General features: G+C 64.4%; 1 protein-coding gene across 1 annotated transcript; it reads left to right on the top strand.

Moving 5' to 3' along the window:
- The first annotated feature begins 1,381 nt into the window (after positions 1-1,381).
- On the top strand, positions 1,382-24,572 carry MYO15A (myosin XVA). Its single transcript, XM_027683926.1, has 63 exons — positions 1,382-5,107; positions 5,956-6,038; positions 6,240-6,303; positions 6,409-6,518; positions 6,755-6,829; positions 6,969-7,065; positions 7,544-7,647; positions 8,039-8,102; positions 8,187-8,300; positions 8,495-8,656; positions 8,754-8,867; positions 8,964-9,022; positions 9,268-9,391; positions 9,481-9,576; positions 9,656-9,787; positions 10,054-10,179; positions 10,354-10,431; positions 10,847-11,001; positions 11,138-11,183; positions 11,318-11,442; positions 11,691-11,808; positions 11,897-12,072; positions 12,159-12,243; positions 12,519-12,572; positions 12,704-12,785; positions 12,869-12,999; positions 13,898-13,993; positions 14,084-14,319; positions 14,992-15,170; positions 15,284-15,356; positions 15,516-15,707; positions 15,854-15,948; positions 16,047-16,135; positions 16,216-16,342; positions 16,471-16,532; positions 16,657-16,720; positions 16,832-16,970; positions 17,199-17,289; positions 17,373-17,469; positions 17,693-17,814; positions 17,911-17,970; positions 18,196-18,271; positions 18,629-18,744; positions 18,828-18,946; positions 19,030-19,171; positions 19,409-19,520; positions 19,655-19,729; positions 20,104-20,309; positions 20,377-20,510; positions 20,591-20,657; positions 20,800-20,872; positions 21,098-21,171; positions 21,260-21,342; positions 21,520-21,650; positions 21,772-21,866; positions 22,284-22,361; positions 22,579-22,675; positions 22,764-22,924; positions 23,027-23,160; positions 23,260-23,393; positions 23,918-24,051; positions 24,234-24,374; positions 24,457-24,572. Exons 1-63 carry the CDS (start codon positions 1,382-1,384, stop codon positions 24,556-24,558), a joined length of 10,506 nt encoding a protein of 3,501 aa, XP_027539727.1. The 3' UTR covers positions 24,559-24,572.

Raw genomic sequence — 24,572 nt, 5'->3', positions numbered from 1 at the left:
ATGCTCTTTTCCCACTGATCCTATGTTTCTCTCCTAATACCTGTCAGATGCCTCTCCTCTTGCTCCATCCCTCTGCTCTCCCTGCACTCCAGGGCAGCCACTGTCTGTGCAGACCCCACTGAGGTGTCTCCCTCCCAGAAATCAATGCACGGAGGAGGCAAAGCCACCGGATCATGGCTGATGCTTCTCTGCTGTAGATGTGGCAGGGAGACACCAGGCTGGGGAGAAGAGAGTTCCAGGAGATGCCAGCCATGGGGCATTCCTGGTCCTGGGGGACACCGATGGGTTCAGTCCAGCAAGTGCTGCTTGTTCTTGGGTTCCACCAGCTCCTGGTCAGCTTGATGCTGCTGCTCCCCCCTGGGTCTCCCCAAATACCCCCAGCAAGGGGGTGCAGTGGGTGCTGTCCCTGCCCACAGGTGATCTGTGAAGGACAGTGAGTTCCCACTGCTGCTGCTTAAACTTTGATGAGCTGCAGCTGCAGGAATCCAGCCCCGGCATTAACATTTGATGTGGTCACCCCACGCCTGGGCACCTGTGTGTGCCAAGAGGCTGCTGGCACCGCCGCGGGGCACACGTGTGGCACAGACAAACCCCCTCCCTGGCTGTGTGTGGGCACATGTGGCACCCTGCCCGTACCTGCCACCCTGCCTGGTGTGGCACTGGGGGCATCCCTGTGGGCTCTGGGCTCCTCAGTGCTTCTGTGGGGCTGTGGGATTTGGACCGGTGTCGGGTTCCTCCCCTGTGTTGCTTCTCTTGGCTGTGTCCCTGCTGCCTTGGGCTCTGCAAAATTGTCACCTCTCTCCTGCCACCGCCGTTTGGCTTCAGGGATCCCTGGGCTTCATCCGTCTCCGTGCTGACTGCAGGAAGAGACCGATTCCCCAGGGAAGGGCAGAGGGAGCCCCGAGAGGCCGGGAGGTGGCAGGGTCTCGTTTTGGGGTGGTGACAGCGCCGTCCTCCGCAGTGTCCGTCTTGGGGGACGCTCCCAGCAGCGGGGGCCCTTCCCTGCTCCTTCGGAAAAGTCTCGGGGCCATCGTGGTGCATCCCTTGCATTATTCATGCCGCCGTGAGCCCGGCGGTTGGGTTACAGCCCGAGCCCAGCCACCGACTCGCGGGGTGTGCGGGAGGCAGGAGGCAGCTCCCCGGGCTGCCCCGGGGCCCGTCCCGCCGCCCCAGCGCGATGCCAAGCGGGCGGCCGCCGGCGCCCGAGGGAGCCACGCACGGGCATGTGCCTCGCCAAAACCGGGCACAGGTAAATACCCTCCCGGGGCAGGCGGCGGGGTCGGGAGCCGGACGGTGTGCCGCGAGCCGGCTCATGCCGGCACAGGGCATCATCTTCCAGAGCCCCACCGGGGCCGGAGCATGAGCACCCGCCACCGCCGGGATGGCTGGCAAGAAGGGGGCTCCCAAAAAGGAGGCCAAAGGAAAGAAGGACAATGGGAAAGGGAAGGTTGGAAAGAAGGGCAAGAAGGAGGATCCCAGCGAGTCAGAGGATGCCTCAGATGCAGAGCTGCTGAAGGAAGAGGAGACCGAGGACACAGAGGTGGTGGAGGAGGAGAAGCATGAGGAGGAGGAAGCTGCAGAGGACCCCAAAAAGGGGAAGGGGAAAGAGAAGGAGAAGGGGAAGGAGAAGAAGGCATTGCCCAAGGCGGGGGTGGCAAAGAAGATAGGCCGGGCAAAGAAGGGGCAGCAGGAGACTCAGGAGGAGGAGGATGAGAGTGATGCCACGACGTCCAAGAAGAACCTGAAGGGCACCTCCAAGATGGTGATGGGGCTGGCGGCCGACAAGAAGAAGAAAGGGGCCAAGGGTGCGGAGGCCAAGGGCCAACCCAAAGAGTCCGCGGAACCCGGCCTGGCCAAGGAGGAGGAGGTGGCAGCGACGAAGACCCGGGCGAAGCGGAGCCTCCGCAGCACTTCAAAGCTCTTCATGGGCTTCAAGAAGCTGGGGTTGCATCGGCCCAAGAAGGGGCAGTTCAAGAACACATCCCGCTTCTTCTGGGGGCTGCATAAGCAAAGCACCAAGAAGAGGAAGAAGAAGAAGAACAAGGCAGTGCTCAAGTCCACCTCTAACCTGATGATGCGCTTCAAGCACGTGGGCAAGAAGAGGAAGGAGGAGGAGGCCAAGAAGAAGAAGGAGGAGGAGGCCAAGAAGGAGGCTCCATCGAAGCCGTCGTTCCTGCTGCTGCGGCGGGGCGGGCAGGCCGCCGAGGACGGCGCGTTGCTCTTCCGCCGGTGCCCGGAAAGGAAATTCAAGCCGCGGGCACGGGTGCTGAGCAAGGCGGCCGCCGCCACGGGTTGGCTGGCCAGGAAGGTGCTCTCACGGCGCGGGCGGCTGACGGGGCTGGCAGGGGGCAGCCGGGCGACCGACACGGCCTGGCTGTCCCGTATCGGTGCCAGGAAGCTGCCGTTCCCTGCGGAAGACGAGATCCTCAGGCACCGGGCCAACATGAAGCGGATCCCTGGCAGCAGCGGGCTGTTGGCCCCCGGCGCTGCGCGGCAGGGCAGCATGGTGAGGCGTCCGTCCCGGCGGCGCTCCCAGCACGCGCCGGCGGAGCCGCCGGTGCCGCGCTATGGGTGGGCTGAGGAGGAGGACAGAGCCTTCACCCGCCGGCGTGGCTACGGCAAGGAGGAGGATGCAGCCTACGGCTCCCGCCGTGGCTATGCCAAGAAGAAAGATGGAGCCTATGGGTCCTGGCGTGGCCACCCCAAGGAGGAAGGTGGAGCCTATGGCCCCCAGCACGGCTACGCTGAGGAGGATGGAGCCTATGGCCCGTGGCACGGCTACACTGATGAGGAAGATGGAGCCTTCAGCCCCCAGCATGGCTACTCTGAGGAGGAAGAAGGCTACATGCAAAGCCCAGCCTACCCGGCCGGGTACAGGTTTGAGGATGCGGTGCCGACCCCCTATGCTGACTACCCTGGCTACGAGATGGAGGAGGAGGAGGAGTACGATGTCTATGGGGGATTTTGGGAGGAGGGTGACCCACCGGGACATCCCTATGGCTACACAGAGCTCGAGGATGAGGGGCCGTTTGGTGGTGGGTCCCCCCTTGGCCTCTACGACCCCTATGGCAGCGACCCCGAGTATGGAGAGGAGGCAGAGGGGCCCTTCGGCTACAGGGGGGACCCCTACGAGGACTTTGGGGAGCCCTTTGCTGGGGGGTACCCCGGGGGGGAGTACCCTGAGCATCGCATCCAGTACAGCGAGGGGGGGTGGGCACCGCACGCCCAGTCCTCCTGCAACCCCTATGCCCTGGGGCTGGAGGAGATCGCCGAGGGCGAGGAGCCCGAGGAGTGGGAGGAAGAGGAGGAGGAGGAGAAGGACTATCCCTTCTCCATCCTCAGCGCCTCCTCACTCCGGGGCATGCGGGAGACTCTCTCCTCCAAGCTCTCCCTCAACAGGAAATTCAGGCTCTTCCCCCGGCCCCAGGTCAAGCTTTTCGGCAGGGACCGCCTGGACGTCCCCCTCCCGCCGTCCCCTCACCTGCCCGCCGCCCGCGACGAGGACGACTACGACGAGTACGAGCCGCCGCGGCCCCCGGCAGCCCCCGGCCCCGCAGCATCCCCCGCACGCCGGGTTTCGGCAGCGCGGGCGTGCGGGAGCCCTTTAGGGCAGTTCCTCCAGCGCTCCCTCTCGCAGCCCCAGAGCCACCCGCCGCGGGGTGCGGGGGGATTGCGGGGCCCCCGCACCCCTCAGCCCTCCTACAGACGGTCCAGCCGCAGGCTGGCGGGGATGGAGAGCGCCGGTTTGGGGGGCCGGGACCCACCACCGCGAGCATCTCCAGCCAGGGACCCTTCCCCGCCGGCGGGGCCCTGGGTGCAGCCCCCTCCCCGGGAGCCGGGGGCTGCGCGGCGCCCGTCGCTCCGCAACCCCTTCGCCAACCCCGGGCGCTCCCCGTCGCCACCGCCAGCCCGTCCTCGCCCCGGCAGCACACGGGGCGAGGGGTCGCTGCGATCCCTCCGTGCCAGCCTCCGGCGCTTCAACCCCGAGCCCCCCGCCCCGCCGCCGGCCGCCCCCCGCTCACCGGGGCCCGGGGGGGGGAGGCGTTTAGGGGGCCCCGCGGCGGGGTCGGGCAGACCCCTGTCAACGCGGCGGAGCAGCCCCCCCGGGCTGCCGCTCCCCCAGGCCTGGCCACGGCTTCCCGAGCCCCCCACCAAGGCGGTGAAGCCGCTGCAGAGGACCCCCTTCCTGGCACCGTCCTCCCGCCCCGGCAGCCGCCGCCTCGGCCGCCCCGGCCCCTCCTGGGATGAGGAGCTGTCCCCCTGGCAGGGAGCCCCGCGGGGTCTCGCCGGGGTGCCTCCCCCGCCCAGCCCCGCTCCCAGCACCCCCAAAAGCTTCATCCAGCGCATCGGGCAGCCCCTTGCTGGGATGGCCCCCCACTCCCCACCGGCCAGGCCGTCTGCGGAAGCAGGGGGGCACAGCCCCTCCTCGGGGCGCTCTGTGGGGCAGTCCCTCGCGTCGCTGCTCGTCAGGAGCATGGCCTCCACCAAAGCCCCCCCATCCTCACCACCCTCTCGCCACCCCTCCACCCGCTCGCCCTCCTTGCCCCGGCGCCCATCCCGGCGGGACGGGAGCACCCGCAGGTCACCGAGCCCACCGTCGGGGCGCCGGGGCTGGGCGGACACCGGGCGCCCCGTCCCCCCCTCCAACCCGCGTGGCAACCGGAGCCCCTCGCCGCAGCGTCGCGCTGCTTTCCCACCCCCACACGGGCGAGCCCCCGGCTCCCCTGTAGCCCCCCGCCACGGCGCTCGGCCCCCAGGGCCGGCAGAGCCCGTCGAGGGCGAAGGGGCGGCCGGGGAGGAGGGCGCGGGGCGCTACGCGGTGGTGACGCCGCAGGTGCAGAGGTTGGGCTCCTTCCGGCGCGCGTCCCGCATGTACAAGCAGCACTGGTCCACGCAGCACGTCGTGCGGGTGCGGGAGATGCCCGACGCCTGGACGGCCGAGCAGGGCCCCCCCCAGCAGCCCACCCAGCGCAGCCGGCGGTGGGCGAGCCAGCGGGGAGCCGACATCGCCCGATACCTGAGCCAGCGCTCGCCGGGGGGCGGCTGGCGGGACAGGCACCCCTGGGCGGACGGGTACCTGGGCACCAAGCAGCCCTGGCGCACCAAGGTAACGCCGGCGGGGAACCCCCCACGGGGGGATGGAGCCGGGGGGCGAGCCGGCGGGACCAGGGATGGGGTGGCGTGCTGAGGTGGCTGCCGGCCCCCCGGGGAACAAAGCCACTGGTGCCAGAGGGTTCGCCGCGCTCGGGGTGGGGGGTACGTGGCTATGAGCGGTCTGGGTGCTGGCGGGGGTCCTGCCGTGGGGAGCAGGCTGGAGTGGGGGCTCATCGCCCGTTGTGTGTCCCCCCACGGACGGCCCCTTTGGGGACACTTGACTCTGGTGTATGGAAATGTGGAGACGCGATCCGGCGGGGACGGGTGCGGGTGGCACGGTGACCCGGCGGGTGTCCGCTTTCCTGCCCACCGCCTGGCCGGCCGCCAGCGCAGCCTCCTGGGTGACACCCGTCCTGTGTCACCTCTGCCCGCGGCCATGGGGAGCAGCCTCAGCCCCGCGGCTCGGCCCCGTTCCATCACCTTCCCTGGAGGTGCCACCCTGCCCAGGAGCCTCCATCGCCCACCCCTTGCAGCCGTGGTGGGGGTGGCACAGCTGGGGGTGCCACAGTGAGCAGGACTGGGCTTCTCAGAACCAGTCTTTCCTGGAACCATCTCCAAGGATGCCTTGGTGGCCCCGTGTCCCTGTATCCAGCTCTGCTGCTCTTCCGTGACACACAACACTCTCGCTGGGGGGTTGCAGGGCTGTGGGGTGTTTTCTTGGGGTTCCTGCCATCGCTGGCTGTGTGTCCCCTGGTTTGGGGTGACAGATGGTGGGTTTTGGGGGGTGGTGGTGACTGGGTGGGACAGCTGAGGGGTTTGGCACAGCCCTGCCGTGACAGCCGGGGTGGTTGCTCCGTGCAGATGCAGTCGCTGTGCAGCCTGCCCATCGTGCGGTACCAGGAGCCGCAGGAGGAGGACGGGCTGGAGGACATGACCCAGCTGGAGTGAGTGTCCCCATCCCCTTTGTGACCCAGGGGGCTGACAGGGCTGCTCCCCCAACCATGCGCCCTGGCCTGGCTGCTCCCACCCCATCCCATTCCAACATGGGGCCACTCCAGCCTCTCAGGGCTGGAGATGCTGGGGACACACTTGGGGACCCCTCCATCCCCCTGCAACCCCCTAATGCAGCCTCTGCCCCGTGCCAGGGACCTCCAGGAGGCCGCAGTGCTGAACAACATCCGGACGCGGTTCGAGCGCCAGCTCATCTATGTAAGTTTAGGGGGGCACAGCATCCCCCAAAGACCCCTGGTGTGAGGTCTTTGGAGGGCCATTGCCCTCCCAGACCTTGCAGTCTCAAACCTCTCTCCCTGGCAGACCTACATCGGCAGCATCCTGGTGTCAGTGAACCCGTACCGGCTCTACAACATCTACGGGACGGAGCAGGTGCTGCAGTACGAAGGCAGAGCCCTGGGGGAGAACCCACCGTGAGTACCAGGGCGGCCCCAAATATCCTGTAGGGATGGGGGCACTCCTACCCGCTGTCACTCACCTCTGGGTCCCACAGCAGCCCTGGGTGGTCCCAAGCCCCTGGGGACCCTTGGGTGCTGGGTGCTGGACCATCTGTGTCCATGCATGGGGGTGCTTGGGGTACATTTGGGGTCCTTGTGCTGGGGCACTGAGGCACCACACCCCCTCCCTCTTCTGCTTCCCCCCACCACAGGCACCTCTTTGCCATCGCGAACGTCGCCTACTCCAAAGTGATGGATGCCAAACACAACCAGTGTATCATCATCAGGTGGGACATGGCCCCTAATCAGCACCACCCTAATTGCTGAGGTGGTGCCACTGGGGCTGGGGTTTTGAGGAGGGTTTAGGGTGGGTACCCCCTGCTCGGCTGGGGATGACCCCAACCGTGCTCCCACTCTATGTTTCAGTGGGGAGAGTGGGTCAGGGAAGACCGAAGCCACCAAGCTGATCCTGCGCTACCTGGCAGCCGTCAGCCAGAAACGCAGCACTGCCCCGCAGGTAAGGGTGCTGCCCTGGGGACACCCCCATCCCCGTGTACCCATGTCCCCATGTCCCTGTCCTCTTCTCCCTGTGCTCTCCTCCACCCCTGCTCATGGCTTGGCTGCTCTCTCCTTGTCCCTATGCTTCCACATGGACCACGGCAGATAGAGGTACCGGGGGGGATATGTGAGCTGGGACAGTTCAAGGGGAGGGAGATTGTGATGGCATCTTGGCTGTGTCACCCCAGCTGCAGGGGGATGGTGGGAGGGACAGGAAGAGCTTGGTGCATGAACGTGGATGGGGTCCTTGTGCTCTCCCACATCCTCATTTAACCTGGCTGTGGTGCACACCTCGAATTTGGGCACCCACGGGTGTCTGCATGGGGCGGGGGTGGCAGGGAGGGTGGCAGGGGGTGACAAGGGGGTTGCCCCCACCATGGGAACAGCCCGTGGTGTGTCAAGTGCCCAGGATGACCTCCCAGCTCTCCTCATCACCACAACAGATCCTGGAGGCGACCCCCTTGCTGGAATCCTTCGGCAACGCCAAAACCGTGAGGAATGACAATTCCAGCAGGTTTGGGAAATTTGTGGAAATCTTTCTGGAAGAGTAAGTAATGCTGAGCAACACCTGTGTGTGGCTGTTCCCCCCCTGTGTCCCCCTGCCCTGGGAGTGCCCAGCTCAGCCCCTCACCCCGCTGCCAGGCTGACCCTTGGCTCTGGGGGGACACATGGGGATGCTTTTGGGGACAAACCATGAGTTGGAAAGGTGATAACACCTGAGGACAGGTGACTGTCCCTGGGGTAGGGGTAGGGGCAGGGACACTGTGCCCTGGGCTGGAACCCCGACCATTCCCAGTCCCCATCCCTGTCCCCATGTTCCACCCCCCACTGACCCCCGTGTGCTGGGGGGATCATCAGGGCGTGGGTGGGTGCCTCGGGGGGGTCCCAGCCCCTGCCCACGCCAAGGCTGCAGCGGGTGCCCGCTCTCCCCCCTGCAGCGGCTTGATCTGCGGTGCCATAACCTCGCAGTACCTGCTGGAGAAGTCCCGCGTGGTCTTCCAGGTGTGTGGTGAGGGGGTCCTTGGCTCTGCCCCACACTCTGCCCCCTCTGCCTCCCCCTCCCCAGCTCTGTCCTCTGCTCCCCAGGCCAAGAGCGAGCGCAACTACCACATCTTCTACGAGATGCTGGCGGGGCTGCCCGCCCAGCAGCGCCAGCGGTACTGCCTGCAGGGCGCCGAGACCTACTACTACCTGAACCAGGTAGTGTGCTCCTCCCCAGCCTCCCCACGCTGCCTGATTTTTGGGGGGGCTGCCCAACCTCGGGGTGCTGGTGGGTCCCTGAGTCCTTAGCGTGTGGGTGGGGAGGGTGCTCAGGGCGGGGCGACCCCCCCCGCTGGTTGCTGGCCCCTCTCCCCCCACTGAGAGCCACTGATGGACCGAGGGGGTTGTGCCAGGGTGGGAACTGCGAGATTCCCGGCAAGGACGACGCGGAGGATTTCCGCCGCCTGCTCAACACCATGGAGGTGCTGAGCTTCAGCGTGGACGAGCAGAACAGCATCTTCCGCATCCTCTCCTCCGTCCTCCACCTGGGCAACGTCTACTTCGAGAAATACGAGGTACCCTGCAGGGAGCCAAGATGTGCTCCTCGGGCGTGGTTCGGGATGTGGCAGGTGGAGGGGTCATCACGTCCCACCGCATCCCTGTGTCCCACAGACCGACTGCCAGGAGGTGGCCACGGTGGTGAGCGCCACGGAGATCCGGACGGTGGCTGAGCTGCTGCAGGTGTCCCCCGAGGGCCTGCAGAAAGCCATCACCTTCAAGGTGACGGTGAGTGCAGGGGGGTACAGGTGGGGAGGGTGGTCTCTGGCCCGTGGGGACCGTGGCTGGTGTTGCTAAAACTCTGTCACGCTGTTTCCCAACCAGGAAACGCTGCGGGAGAAGATTTTTACCCCTCTCACTGTTGAAAGCGCCGTGGATGCCAGGTAGAGGGAAGGGGGGGCTGTGCTGCAGGGGGGACACAGGGGGATTGACCCTCAGGAATGGGGTGAGAGGTGAAATGCCAGCTGGGAAAAGAGGTGGTCAGGTCCCCCAGTGTGGATCCCCCAGTGATTAAAACTCCAGCTCCAAGGGCTGCCCTGTGCTGTGATGGGTGGTGGTCATGGCAGTGGGGATGTACACAGTGCCATGCCATGACATTCCAGAGCTCCATTGCTCTTCTCCTTCCCAGGGATGCCATTGCCAAGACCCTCTACTCCCTGCTCTTTGGGTGGCTCACAGACCGCATCAACAAGCTGGTGTACCCGCGGCAGGAGGCCCTCTCCATCGCCATCCTGGACATCTACGGCTTCGAGGTCAGCAGGATCCATCCCAGCTGCATCCTGGCTCAATCCTGGCTCCGTCCTCCTGGAGTCTCAGGCTCAACAGACCTTCCTTCTCGCAGGACCTCAACTTCAACAGCTTCGAGCAGCTGTGCATCAACTATGCCAACGAGTACCTGCAGTTCTTCTTCAACAAAATCGTCTTCCAGGAGGAGCAGGTGGGTCAGTGGGCAGTGCCAGGCTCTGCCCCCGTGCCAGGGGAGAGAGCTCAGGTGTGACCTGGATCTGCTCCCATAGGAGGAGTATCTCCGGGAGCAGATTGAGTGGAAGGAGATCCCCTTCAGTGACAACCAGCCCTGCATTGACCTCATCTCCCAGAAGCCCTACGGCATCCTCCGGATCCTGGATGACCAGAGCTGCTTCCCCCAGGTGAGGGGTGCCTGGTGATGAGACAGCAGCACTGGGTGATCACCGTGGTTATGGAATCACTGTGGCCCAGGGGTGCTCTTCTCGTGGGCTGTCCTGGACAACCTGGGAGATCCTCTGGGTTTCTCTGGACTGGATAAGCCCCAGGAATCATAGAATCATCATAGAATCCCAGAATGGTTTGGGTTGGAAGGCACCTTAAAGCTCACTTAGTTCCAACCTGCTGCTGGTTGGAACTCACCCTGTCTCACCCCTGCGTCCCTCCCCAGGCCACCGACCACACGTTCCTCCAGAAGTGTCACTACCACCATGGGACAAACCCGCTCTACACGAAGCCCAAGATGCCACTGCCCGAGTTCACCATCAAGCACTATGCAGGGAAGGTGACCTACCAGGTGTGTGGCAGGGGGATGCCCAGCTGGGGTGTTAAGCAGGAGGTTGATCCTGCACCAAGCAGGGAGGTGCAGCACAGGAGGTTCTGGCTGGGACCCCCCATCCCAGCCTGGAGCTCCTCGCCTCACCCTGTCGTGCCGCCAGGCTCCTCGCCATGAGGTTTTGCTCTTTGCCAGGTTCACAAATTTTTGGATAAAAACTATGACCAGGTCCGTCAGGATGTGCTGGACCTGTTCATCAGCAGCAAGACCAAGGTAGGGCCCTGCCTGAGCCTGGTTTGGTGGTGACACTTTGTACTGGTTGCCCCCTTCCACATGTCCCTTTACATGTCCCCAAGCATGTGTCCCCATGACCAGTGAAACCAAGGGGGACCTGAAGCAGAAGATGCCTCTGGCTCCACCCTGTGCCCTCCTTTCATGGGGTCCTCTGGGCTTTGACCCCTCAAGCATTTGACACAAATGGGCACATGGGCACATGGGCTGCTCTTACGCTTTGTATCCTAATCCATATCCTCATCCCCATCCCTATCCAGGGAATCCAGCCACAAATACGGGATGCAGCTTGCTTAGAGCTGGGCAAAAAGGCAGTGGCTGGGCTGGGAAGAGGAGCCTGAGGAGCTGCACCATCCCGACCACCTTCTTCCTCACTAACCCTTCCCATCTCCCCAAGGTGGTGGCCAACCTCTTCTTTGGCCATGCCCAGGTGATGGCCCGGCAGAGGAGCCTCATCCGGAGAAGCAGCACCAGGACACGGCGGTACAAGGCTCCAACTGTGGCCGCCCGCTTCCAGCAGTCGCTCCTGGAGCTGGTGGAGAAGATGGAGAGGTCAGAGTGGGCAGAGTGGGCAGCCAGGCCATGCACTGGGCTGGTGGGGACAGGGTGACAGTGGAACTTGAGCCCGAGGTGGCCAGGCTGGCTTTGTCCTCTGTCCTCCATGGCTAATGGGGTCTCTCTGTTGCAGGTGCAACCCCTTCTTTGTGCGCTGCCTCAAACCCAACAACAAGAAGGTGACAGCCAGGGCTTTCCAGCCTGCAGTGATGCCAGTGCTGCCTGCCCTGCTGGCACTGGGGGCATGGTGGGAACACACTGAGCAGGGGTTTGGCCAGGCAGCCACTGAGGTTTCTCCCCATTCCCTCCCCAGGAGCCGGGGCTCTTCGAGGCTGACGTGGTCAGCAGCCAGCTGCGCTACTCGGGCATCCTGGAGACCATCCGCATCCGCAAGGAGGGCTTCCCCATCCGCATCCCCTTCCTCGTCTTCATCGACAGGTGCCCTGGGGCTGTGGGTGGGGCACTGCCATATGGTCCAGTGAGAGGAGACCACAGAGCTTGTGGGTGTTTTGGGGGGCAGTGTTTGGGCTGGGGTTCCCCCACAGTGGGAGCTGGGAGCCCCTCACTTTGATGCACAGCTCTGGGAGAAGCTGCATCTCCAAGCATGGTGCTTATCACCGCAGGGAGGGTCCATGCTGGGGTTCTGGCAGGATCCTGCATGGTCACAGTGTCATGGGCTCACCCAGGTACCGCTGCCTCGTTGACATGTGGTCCAACATCATTCCCAATGGAGCCAACTGCGTGGAGATGCTGAGGAATCTCTGCACCGTTAACCCCGGCATGTACTACGTTGGCGTCACCAAGGTACTGCCCCGGGAGGGGTTTTGGCTCCGGTGGTGCCCTGGGGGTGGTGGCCAAGGCAGGGGGCTCATGGCATCATCCCTGCTCCCAGCTCTTCCTTAAGGAGCAGCTGTATCAGGCACTGGAGAGCAAGCGAGCCCGTGCCCATCACCTGGCCGCGCTCACACTCCAGCGCTACGCTCGCACCTTCTTCATCAAGCGGCGCTTCCGCTCCCTCCGCCGCAAGATCGTCCTCCTGCAGAGCCGGGCACGGGGATACCTGGCCAGGTGGGGGTCCCAGGGGTGCGTCAGGGGGGCTCTGGTGGGTGGCAGAGGGTGATGGGTGGCAGAGGGTGACGGGTGCCCTCCCGCAGGCAGCGGTACCGGCGCATGCGGCACACGCTCATCAAGTTCAGGTCGCTGGTGCACATCTACGTGAACCGCCGGCGGTACCTCAAGGTGAGGTGGGGGCTGGCACATTCCAGGGGTGTCCTGGGCACCTGCTCCCACCCTGCTGCATGTTCAGTGGTCGGTCTGAAGAAAGCTCCCCCCAAACCTTGAGCCCCTTGAGGCCCCAGGCTACCACCTCCTCCATGTCCCATGGGGCACTGATGGTACCTCCTTGGGATGAAAACCTGGTGACATTTGAGGAGGCAGTGGCACCCCCCAAGTTCCTGCTGCCTCTGGGTCTCCCTCCCTCCTGGTGGGACTCAGAATGGCTGCTCTGCTTGCAGAGGAAGGAGGATGCTCGCCGGCGGGCTGAGGAGGAGAAGGAGAGGATGAAGGAGGTAACAGGCGCTCAGCACGCATGTGTTGCTGTGCCCTTGTCCCTGCCACGTGCTCGCCCGCCGAGGCACCCCTGGGTGCTGGCACAGGGAGCAGTGTGGTGAGTGGGTGCATCCCTGTGCTGCGGCGGCAGGAGCTGACACGGAGGGAGGTGGTGGATGTCACCCACCTGGAGATCCCGGCCGAGCTGATGGGGCTGCTGGAGGCTGCTGCAGGTGAGCGGGTCCTGCAGTGCCATTGCCCTCAGCCCCTTTTCCCCATCCCCCCGGCCGTGCCATAGCTGCCTGCTGTGCCACAGCCGCCCAGGAGGTGAATGCCGGCTGCGTGGTCCTGGTGCCACCGCCGGCGCTGCAGCCCGACTCCAAGCTCACCCTCCCGCTCGACATCAACGACTACCCCATGGCCAAGTACGTGCGGGGCCACTTCCAGGTAAGGTGGGCGCCGTGGCCCAGCAGTGGGGAGCCTGTCCAGACAGCTTTTGGGGGGTCCCCGGCACCCTGGTTGTGGCTGAGCGTTTAGAATCAGGGCCCCTGCGGCGGTTCCCCACACCATCCCACCGGGCTCTGCCCCAGCTTTGGCCCCAGGGACGCCACGGGGAGCAAGAAAGGCTGGATCCGGGGTGGTTGTGGTACTGTGGTGAGCTGGCTGCCACCTCCCTCCCTCCCCCTGGGTTCCTGTCGTCTCCAGAGGCCGGGGGGACCATGCTGAGGCTATCGGAGAGAGACCCGCTGAGCCCTCCTGGACGCCCGACGCGGGGCGGATCCGGAACGCTGGGGCGGGAGACCAGGTCGCTTTGCTCCCGGGACCCTGGCCCCATCCCCGGCCACTTTGCCCTGTTCCTCCTCTTTGCCCACTATTTTTGCCCTGTGTTTTCCTGTCCCCGGCATCCTGAGTGGTAGCACCAGGGCTGGATCCTGCTCTCAGCCTCAACAAAGTGCTGGCATAGAATCATAGACTGGTTTGGGTTGGAAGGGATGTTAAAACCCATCTCATTCCAACCTCTTGCCATGGGCAGGGACACCTTCCACTAGCCCAGGTTGCTCCAAATCCTGTCCAACCTGGCCTTGAACACTTCCAGGGGTGGGGCAGCCACAGCTTCTCTGGGCAACCTGTGCCAGGGCCTCACCACCCATCTCTGGTGCTGCCAGCACAGCTTGAGCCCATCCCTGCCCTGTTCCTGACAGGCTGCTGGCCCCGTCCCGTGCCCCAGCCCTTTGGCAGCCCCATAATCCCAATCCAGCATCAGCACCACGCTCAGCACCCTGGGGCCGGCCCCTCGTGGCCTGAGGCTGTCCCCAGGTAGCCACGGGTGCGGGTGTCGCCGCAGGAACCGGCGTTTGGGATGCTGACGGCCCCACTGAAGGCCCCCCTCACCCGGCTGGACGAGGAGCTGTGCCACGAGGCACTCAGCATCTTCCAGCTGGTAGGTGAGACAGCACAGGATCCATCACCACGATCCCCTGCCTGCTCCTTGCCTGGGGCCAGAGGGAGGACCTGGCTGTCCCCGTGGCAGATCCTGCGGTTCATGGGGGACCCGGGGCTGGGCGGCCTGCAGGAGACCCTCTTCGGCAACTACATCGTGCACAAGGGGCTGTCGGTGCCAGGGCTGCGGGATGAGCTCCTGGCACAAGCTGCCAACCAGGTCTGGCGGAACACCAACGTCAACAATGAGGAGCGGGGCTGGCTGCTGTTGGCCACCTGCCTCAGCGCCTTCCCCCCGTCCGCCGCCTTCGACAAGTACCTGCTCAAGTGAGCCAGGGATGGGCACGGGGATGGGGAGCAGGGATGGCTGGCACCCTTGGGGATAGACTGGCATTCGTGCCTGGGGACATTGCTGTGGCTCTTCAGGGCACTCTCCTGGCACCTGTGCCTGAGGACACTGCCCAGGTCCCACCAGGTTCCTCCATGATTGCTTGGGCCAGCCTGGCACACATGGCCAGGGATGCTGACCAGATCCTGTTGGTGATGCTTTGAGGTCCCTTTGGTATCCCTCTGGCCATCCTGGCACATATGCTCAGGGATGCCACCCAGGTCCAGTCAGAGATACTCTGAGGTCCCTCTTGGATCCCTAGAGCCAGCCTGGCACACATGTCCAGGGATTATGCTCAGGTTTCCCCAGGATCTATTGAACCAGCCTGGCACATGAGCCCAGGATGCTACTACACAAATCCCTCCGGGGGTGCTCTGAGGTCCCTTTGTGTTCCCCAGGGACAACCTGGCACATGTGCCCAGGGACCCTGCCCAGGTCCCTCCAGGTGCGCTCTGAGGTCCCTCTGAGATCCCTCAGGCCAGCCTGGCCCATGTGCTCAGGGTGCTGCCGAGATCCCTCCAGGGATGCTCCTAACCTCTCTATGGTCCCTTGGCACACGTGCCTGGGGATGCCACCCAGGTCCCTCCTGCAGCACTGTCCCTTTCCCACAGGTTCGTCTCCGACTACGCCTTCGCTGGCTACAAGCCGGTGTGCCAGCGCAAGCTGATGCACGCCATGGCCCGGTCCCAGCTGGGCACGGCAGCCGCCCGCACCTTCCCACCCTCGCTGCTGGAGTGGACGGCGAACCGGCAGCAGGCCAGCATGGCCCTCGACCTGCACTGCTTCAATGGTGCGGCTGACGTGGCACTGAGCACGGCGGTGGCAAAGGGTGGTCACAGGGTGACCACCCTCATGGGTGAGAGGGGACTGGTGGGACCAGCTCACCGCCCCGTCCCTCCCCAGGTGACCAGTTCTCCTGCCCCATTCACTCCTGGAGCACGGGCGAGGACCTGGCAGGGGATGTCCTGAAGCACAGGTAGGCACTGGCTTGGCACCCACGGTGTCACCCCGGGGCTGTTTTGGGTGTCGTGAGGATTGGGGAGTCGGCATGCCCAGCTTGTGGGCAGGGTGTCACTAAAAAAGCTGGGGCACCGCTGGTAGCCCGTGCCCATCCCCAGCATCTGGCTGTTGGCAGGGGGCTGGCAGAGGGCTGGCGTGGCTGGTCCGTGGCCATGAAGGTGGGTGCCCAGTGGGCCGAGCTGGCTGGCCATGACTATGTCCTGGACCTCATCTCTGACCTCGAGCTGCTCCGGGGCTTCCCCAGACAGAAATCCTGCTTCCTCATCGCGTGGGATGGGACTGAGAGCCTCGGCAGGGACAGCCGGGTGTAGGTACCCAGGCAGGGATGGGTCGCCTGCTGTGGGGCTGGTGGGATGTACCCTGGCATGGGCGCTGGATGGGGTGGATGGGCTCCTGGAGGAGGGGATCTGGCACCTACTGGGTGCTCGGTGAGCGCATCCTCCCTCTCTACAGGGTGCTGGGACACGGGTTGGATTTGGATGAGGTACCTCCTCCCCCAGCTGTGAAAGCCCCCACGCTGCCCTCCACAGAGATGTACCACCCCCATGGTAGGGCATCCTCCCCCTGGCCCCGGTGCTGCAGTGAAGCTCTGCCGTGCTGGTGGAGCCCTGCTGCTGGCAGCTCATCCCTCCTTGTCCCCCTGCAGACGGGGAATTTGGGGAGCCACGCAGCCAGAAGGGTCTGGACCGGTACCTGGACAGCCTCTTCGATCCAGTGCTCTCCTACGGCAATGGGGTGAGAGGGGCATCCCCCTGCCCGAGGCATTTTGGGGTGCAGGTGGCTTGGCCGCCTTACCCTGATTCCTGCCCCCCCAGGAGCTGGAGAAGCCGGCCATCCTCTCACAGAGGATGAAAGGAGGAGGTGGTGTGGGAGGGGGAGACAGTGGCAGTGATGCCAATCGGAGTGGACCCCCTGTGCCTGCGGAGATGCGTCAGCCGAGGGGTGAGCGCCCCGAGCACTCCCACATCCCACCCCAGCTCCCTGCCTCAGTTTCCTGGCCTGGTCCCTGGTGAGGGGGACATGCCTGCACCCAGGACCTCACAGCTGATCTCTCCTCTTTGTTGCCACAGGCACAGAGTCAGCCCTGTCCCCGCAGAGCCGGCCAGATGCCAAACAGCCACCCGGACTCCCGGTCAGTGCCAGGGGGCTGGGAGGGATCAAGCCCCTCCTCTGCTTCAGGGCAGCTCCCTTGGGCAGCTCCTGGGGATGGGTGCAGCTGGGGGTGCTGGGTGCTGATGGCACAGTGTCCCTTGCAGGGCAGAGCAGTGGAGGGGACGCCACCCCGCAGCCCCCAGCCCCGGCCCTACTCGCAGAAAGCCGGTAATGGGTCCTGGTGCAGTGGGGTGGCCACGGGGGCCCGTGGCACCAAGCCAAGGCCCAGGTGTGAGGGCAGTGTCCGGCCCCCACTGAGCCACGTGCTTGACCCTGCAGCAGCCGTGGGGCGGCGGTGGCCGGGAGAGCTGGTGCGGCATTCCCGGCTCAACTCGGAGCATTTCCCACGGCCCACGCACGACATCCGGAACATCATCCGGCAGTGCCAGCCAGCCCTGCGCAGCTCCCAGGCCCCCAGGTACCCACCCAGGTCCCCAGCCAAGCCATGGGCATATGGGCGGGTCCATGTGCTGGCCCTGATGCCGGGGTGTAGGGATTGGTGGGGTGCAGGGAATGATGGGGTTGCAGGTGATGCCAGGTACAGGTGATGCTGGGGTACAGGTAATTCCAGCATGCAAGTGATGCCAGGTGATGCCAGGATGCAGGTGATTCCAAGTATAGGCAATGTAGGATGCTGTCTCTGCAGCAAGCTTTTTGGGAAGAAGGTGGACCCCCACGAGGAAGCCATGCAGATCCTGAAGGAACAGCTCTCGGCAGCCCGGGTGCCAACGGCTGTGGTAGGGATGTGGCCGCCCCCATGTCCCCCCCACTAGGCTGGGGGTGTCACTGGCCCTGACCACAGCCCCTCTGTGCCTCACAGGGGCCCAAGGAGGTGGTGGCCACCGTGAAGCCGGTGCCCAGTGCCAGGTACCAGCTGCGAGCACCCACGGGGCGTCCAGCAGCCACACGGCCCCCAGGTATTGCTGGGCAGAGCTGTGGCACTGGGGAGGCCAGGGTGGAGTGGGGCACCTCATCCTCCCAGTGGCACTGGGTGATGCCTTATGCAGCCTGGTGCTAGTCCAGCTCCACAGCACCCTCATGGAATAGCCATTGTGTCTGGCTCAACCTGACAACTGCTCCTCGTGCCTCAGTTTCCCTGGGTGGAGGGGCCTTCCTGCAGGGCTTTCTGTCCCTTCACAGTCTTTGTCTCTCGGGAGCTCCCGTCTGAGGCACAGCAGGTCCAGACCCAGCTGCACCGGAGCTGCAGTGAGGACTTCTACACCTACCACAATGTGCCCTGGAAAATATTCATCCGGAAGGAGGTACGGATTTATGGGGACACTCAGGGCCAGGTTGGTGCCAAGGTGCTACAGGCATAAAGGGGGCTTTTCACCAAGCCCTGTTCTCTCTCCTGACAGGTTTTCTACCCGAAGGACAGCATCAACAACCCACTGCTGCTCGACCTCATCTTCAGGCAGGTGAGGCACCAAGCTGGCCTCTAAGCCCCCCTGGGGGTCCCCTGGAAGCTGAAGTATTCCCCAGTGGGGTGATGGTTTATTCATCCCACTGCAGATGTCCGATCTTTCCCTGCTGAGCCACCATGTAGGAGCTGCCCCAAGCCAGGGGGAGCAGGCAGGGCAGAGGGGCTGGGGTCCCACCACGCTCCCTGGCACGACCTCACTGCTCCTCACCCCCTTCCCCAGATCTTCAATGACGTGCTGTCCGACACCTGCATCCGGATCAGCCAGGAGGAGCGGCTCCGCTTGAAATCCCTCTTTGGTAACCCTCGGCCACATCCCCGTGTCCTGCTGCTCCCTCCCTGGGGGGCTCACACACCTGGGGGGCTCAAACCCAGCCTCTCTGGTGCCTAGCCTCATCTCCTGGGGCCACGACTGACTCAGTTAAAGCTGGGGTAGTTTTGCCTCCAAATGCAATGACCCCCTGGTAACTTAGTGCTCTGTAATGTCATGAGTTCTGTCAGGTCTCAGCCAGTTGCTGGGGGGACATGGGTCTCTCCATCATGTTCCTGCCAGGCGTGGGAAGGCTATGATCATCCCTGCTCCTGCTGGGAACCATGTCTGGATCCTTCCCAGAGAGGGAGGGTGCTCACCAAGAGGCATTTCCCTCTCCCCACAGCGGAAAACAAGCTGGACTCCTTCAGCCCCGTGGCCACCGAGAGTGTCAAGAGGGAGATCATCGCTGCGGCCCGGGATGGCTGTGAGGTGTATTTCTCCCGTCTCTTCCCCGCCACGGTGAGGGTCTGGCCGTGGGGCAGGTCAGCATGGGGGCCACCACGGCCCCGTGCCCCCAGCTGAGGCACTGTCCTGGCCCACAGGGCAGTGTGGGGACGGGTGTGCAGATCCTGGCCGTGTCCCACGCCGGCATCAAGCTGCTGCGGCTGGTGAAGGGCACCAACGTCCCCGGGGAGCAGCTGCGGGTGCTGCGGGCGTACAGGTGGGCGTGAGGAGCGTGGGAGGCCGGGGTGGGATGGGTGCCATGGGTGCCGGGTGTTTCAGCCTCCCCTCGCCCTGCCCCAGCTACGCCGACGTGCTCTTCGTGACCACCCCATCCAGGAACATGCTGGAGTTCAACCTGTGCAGCGAGAAGCTCATCCTCTTCTCCCCCAAAGCCCCCCAGGTCAAGGTCATGGTCGACCAGTTCATCACAGAGCTCAGGAAGGTGGGGGATGCCCTGGGTTGAGGGGGGGCATGTTCTGGGGGTCAGACCCTGCCTGTGTGCCCGCACTTGGGGGGCTGGGGTGGGCAGCGGAGGGCACCCTGTGGAATAGGACTATGCATGGACTTGGGGGGGACACCCTGGGGTGGTCCTGGGGCTGTGGGTGATCGAAGCCCCTGTGCTGGGTGGGATGTGGGTGTCCCTGTGTGCAATGTCTGTGCCAGCCCCTGCTGTGCCCAGGACTCCCAGTACGTGGTGGCTGTCAGGAACTACAGCCCAGAGGATGGAGGACAGCTCAGCTTCCACAAAGGGGACATCATCCACCTCCAGTCGCTGGAGCATCCTGAGAGAGGTGAGAGGCCTCCACACAGGCCCCCATGGTGAAACACCCTCATGGGGATGGCAGGACTGATGGCTTCACCCACCCCAGAGGTGGCCATGCACTTGTCTTGCACCCTGTGACACCCTGTGTCCCCATGGTGTCAGACTACTACTATGGCTGTGTGGTCCGCAAGAAGGTGATGTACCTGGAGGAGCTGAAGACGGGCACCCAGGACTTTGGTGAGTGCCACGCTGCCCCATGTGTGTCCCTGGTGTGCCCTGAGCTGTGTCCCTTCCTGGGCTGGGGGATAGGGCAGGATCCTCAGCAGGATCTTTTTGGCACTGACCCAATGCAGGGGGATGTTCCCCTGTGGTTCCCACCCTGGGTGGCACCGGGTGCTGCCCATGTCCCTGCAGGTGACGGGCTTTGTGGCCCCTCTTCCCTGCCTTTACCTCAAATGCTGCTGAACTGCAGCTGCTTCCAGCCAAAATCTGTGGCCAGACCCCTGGAAAAGGCTGGGAATGCAAAGGCAGGAGGAAGCAAACAGAGATTTTTTGGGGGTGTCCACCTGGGCTGCCAGCCCGGGGCCATCCCCACCATCTGCCCTCTGCAGGGTGGAAGTTCGGGGCCATCCATGGCAGGCCAGGGCTCTTCCCTGCCGAGTACGTCCAGCCCGTCGCAGCACCCGACTTCGTCCATCTGCCTGCGGAGAGGAAGGAGGAGCCCAGGGACAAGCAGGGCAGGGTGGCAGCTTCAGCGGCTGTGGCTGTGGCCGTGGCCTCCACTGCTGCTGCCCAGGAGCTGGACCGGAAAACCGAGGTGAGTTCTGGGCTGGGGCTGCCACACGGTGCTGGCTGTGCCTGGTGCCCACTGCCCTGCTCCGCAGGTGTCCCCGGCCAGTGCCACCTTTGCGGAGGGTCTGGAGGGAGACGGTGTCGAGCAGCTCAGGGATGTCACAGGGACCTGCCCCATGCTGGCCTTCGCCCAGCGGCATTTCCGTGCAGCACGACATGGGACCACGTGAGTGTCCAGCAGTGGGACAGGGACACGCCGTGGTGGGGACACCTGTGCCCACCTGCTCCCTTGAACTTCTGTCCCAGGGATTCCTGTGGGACAAAGGCCAGGAGGGATGTGCCCAGTGTGCTGGAGATGCTGACATTCACCAAGGTACAGGGAAGCGAGGAGCCTGGGGTGCCCCTGCCCTGCTGTCACCTGCAGGTCCCACTGAGATCCCAGAGGGAGCTCCCTGAATGGCACTCCAGCATCCCTCTGGCTGCTCCCGGGAGCTGACCCTCTCCCCCCACTCCAGATCCCCATCCAGGAGTCGCTCATCGAATTTGTGGATGGTGGCATGAACAAACTGGCTGCTGAGGCTTTCCAAGGTAGGCAGGGACATGAGCATCGTGTCCTCCTGTCCCCTGGCCATTCCCAGCCCATCCTTTGAGGGCTGTGGGGGCAGGACCAGGACAGGCAGATGGAGTGGCCTGTGGGACTTAGGTCCTCTGGTCCCACTGCCCCATTTGCTTGGAATGTGCCCACCCAGGGGAGTGTGTCCCTGGGGAGGGGATGCACTGAGCTGCGTCACCACGTGGCTTTGTTATCCCCAGCTGTGATGAAGTTCATGGGTGACCACCCTCTGCGGGGGCAGACGGAGCTGGACGCTGTCTGCACCATCCTCAAGGTAAATCCACCACCGGGGCAGTGAGTCCTGGGGGTGGACTGGGCAGGGGGTGGCCTGGGCAGGGGGTGGCAGCTATGCCTCTCCTCAGCTCTGCGCGGAGCACGAGGTCCTGCGGGACGAGGTGTATTGCCAGATCATCAAGCAGATCACCAACAACAACAGCTCCAAGACGTGAGTCCCTACACCCAGCTGGGACAGCAGAGGCTGGCACTGGGGACACTTGTGTCCCTGGCTGGGCTGAGCTGCCACAGTGTGGGGGGAGACCCGGGGACCCCATCCCCAGGGTGATGGGTGCCACTGTGGGCACCCTCGCCCTGCTCAGTGGTTTAGCCCTGGCTCTTCCCACAGGGACAGCTGCCAGAAGGGCTGGAGGCTCCTCTACATCCTCGCTGCCTACCACAAGTGCTCCGAGGTGCTCCGGCCCTTTCTCCTGGCCTTCCTGCAGGACGCTAGCAGGCACCCGGAGCTGCCCTTCCACGGTAGGGGCTGTGCACGCCCCAGGGTGCTGGGTGCGTGGTGGGGAAGGACACCCTGGGATGTCACGGGGCTCAGGAGTGGTGGCTCAGCCCCGTCCTTCATCCCAGTCCCTGTTCCTGCCAGGCATCGCCAAAGCCTGCGAGCAGAACCTGCGGAAAACCCTGCAGTTCGGCGGCCGCAGCCTCTTCCCCACCAGCATGGAGCTCAAGGCCATGGTGGTGAGGCTGGGGGCTTGTGGGTGCCCGTGGAATGTGGGGCAGGGCTGGTGTCAACTTGAGGTGGCCCCCTAGAAGTTCTGGACACCTGCATGGTCTTGGGATCCCTCTGTGTGCTTGGGATCTTGCCCAGACACTGCTCTGGAACTGAGCTGATCCTTTTTTGGGATCTTCCCAAAAGAGCACAGTCCTTTTTGGGGTCTGCTCTTCACTGCTTTGGGGGTGCCCTGAGCTTGCAGGGGTCCCCAGTGGGGATGCAGCTCTGTGGACACGGAGCTGGAGGCGTGATGGCTCACACAGGCAGGATGGGCAAGAGATAGGATGATCCCAATGGGACGGTCCTGTGGGATAGCTGGAGTGTCCTCTGGGGTCTTGCTGTGCAAAGGGACCCCCTCCACCCCAACGAGTCCTCCCGTGCAGGCCGGACGCAGCGCCAAGCGCCAGCTCTTCCTCCTGCCCGGTGGCATCGAGAGGCACCTCAAGATCAAGACGTGCTCGGTGAGTCAGAGGGGCAGGAGGCTTCGTGCACCCCAGGACTGTGGTGACCCCCTCAGAGGGTGCAGATGTGGGGGGGCTGCACTCCTCGGCTGTTCCCGCTGTGGGACTTTGTTCACTGGGCAGCCACATGGGATGAGCCTCAATGCAGGACATGTTGGTGGCCTGGAGCGCAACAGGGGGACATGGCAGCGCCCCAGCCACCTGTCCCTGTGCCCAGGTGGCTCTGGATGTGATCGAGGAGCTGTGCTGCGAGATGGGGCTGCAGCATCCAGAGGCTTGGGAGGAGTACATCCTCTTTGTGGTGACCGACAGAGGTGAGGGGCTGGTGGGAAAGGGATGGGACAGGATGGGATGGCCGTGCTCGTGGTGTGGTGGCCACGCTCAGGCTCCCGGGTGGCACAGGGCAGAGTGTGCGGCCACTGACCCGCCGGGAATATGTCCTGGATGTGGCTGCCGAGACGGAGTGCCGGGACACCAGCTACACCTTCTGGTGCCGCCGCGTGGTCTGGAGCCAGCCCCTCAAATTCGACAACGAGCTCTACGTCACCGTCCACTACAACCAGGTCGGGCCACCCCATCAGCCTCCTCCAGGGCCACCTCCCTGTCCCCCCCAGAGCGTGCCCTGTCCCCAAACTGTGTCCCTGTGCCCTGTTTCCCCCCACCAGGTGCTCCCTGACTACCTCAAGGGGCTGTTCACGGTCCTGCCGCCCGCGAGGCCGGGAGATCAGCACTTCCCACACGTGGCCAAGCTGGCTGCCCTCCAGCACCGAGCCAAGGACCACCACCACCTCCCCACTGCGTACGGCCAGGGATGGGGCATCCTGGGGGGAAAAACACACATCCCGTGGGGTTTGGGACCCACTGGCCGGTGCTGGCCCTGACCTCAGGCTCCCCGCAGGCGGGAGATGCAGGACTACGTCCCTCCACAGCTCTTCCGCCTGCTGAAGCCCCAGTCCTGGCTGCAGATGGTGACTCAGCACGTCCAGCAAGCCAAGGCCCTCAGCGCCCACCAGGCCAGGGCACAGTTCCTGGGTGAGGGGACAGGGATGGGGACAGGGAGGTGACACGGATAGGGAGAGGATGCTGAGGGGATGCAATGCTAATGAGGACACAGTGCTAATGAGGATGCAGTGCTGCTTGAGACACAGTCCTGCTGGAGATACAAGACTGTTGGGGATGGGAGTTGCCCAGGAGGTGATGGGTATGGGAAGCATCATCCTGCCTGGAGGGTGATGATGATGGGGATGGAATTCTGCTGGGTGGCTCCTCTGCAAGGACTCTGGGACAGGGAGCTCCCTGTGTGGAGCCTGAGGTGCTGCACATGGAGGGCAGGATGCATTGGCAGAACAGGACAGGTTGCTCCCAGGCCCCTGTTTCCCTTAGCTGCTCCGGGGTCCAGAGCCTGAAGCAGTGCAAGGCTCCAGGAACCAAATCAGCTCCTGTCAGGCATGGAGCTGGCTGAGCCCTTGGCAGAGCCCCTGTGGGTGCAGTCCACCCTGGGGACCTGGCAGGAGTGGGTGGCAGTGGGCACTGAGACCCTGTCCTCCACCCCGCAGGGCTGCTGAGTGCCTACCCCATGTTCGGCTCATCCTTCTTCTACATCCAGAGCTGCAGCAACAACGCCATTGTCTCACCCTGCATCCTGGCCGTCAACCAGAACGGCCTCAACTTCCTCAGCAAGGAGACCCACGTAGGTGGGGGGCTGTGTGGGACACGTGGGATCATGGAATGGTTTGGGTTGGAGGGAACCTTAAAGCTCATCCAGTTCCAGGGGCATCTCCTACTGGACCAGGTTGCTCCAAGCCCTGTCAAACCTGATGTCCCGGCTCCCCTTGGTGGGGTTCACAAGGCCACTCCCCCTGTTCCCACCAGGAACCCATCGCCAAGTTCTCGCTGAACGAGATCCAGTCCACGCGGACGCAGCGGCCGACGGCCGGATCCAGCTATCCCTACGTGGAGATCACGCTGGGAGACCTCCTGGCCCAGGGCATCACCCAGCTGCAGCTGGAGCAGGTCGGGGACACCCGGGGGGGGCCCCGCTGGGGGTCCTGTGGCAGTGGCACGGCCACTGACTGCCGGCGTGTCCCCCTGGCAGGGCCTGGAGCTGTGCCGGGTGGTGGCCGTGCACATGGAGAGGCTGCTGGGCGCCCGGGAGAAGCGGCTGACGCTGCCGCCCAGCGAGATCACCCTGCTCTGAGCCCGCCGCGGCAC

Source organism: Neopelma chrysocephalum, unplaced genomic scaffold (genome assembly GCF_003984885.1).
Source record: "Neopelma chrysocephalum unplaced genomic scaffold, ASM398488v2 Primary Assembly neopelma1_65, whole genome shotgun sequence".
Classification (NCBI taxonomy): domain Eukaryota; kingdom Metazoa; phylum Chordata; class Aves; order Passeriformes; family Pipridae; genus Neopelma; species Neopelma chrysocephalum.
Note: the sequence above shows the minus strand (reverse complement) of the source record. Positions and strands in the feature narration are given on the sequence as shown.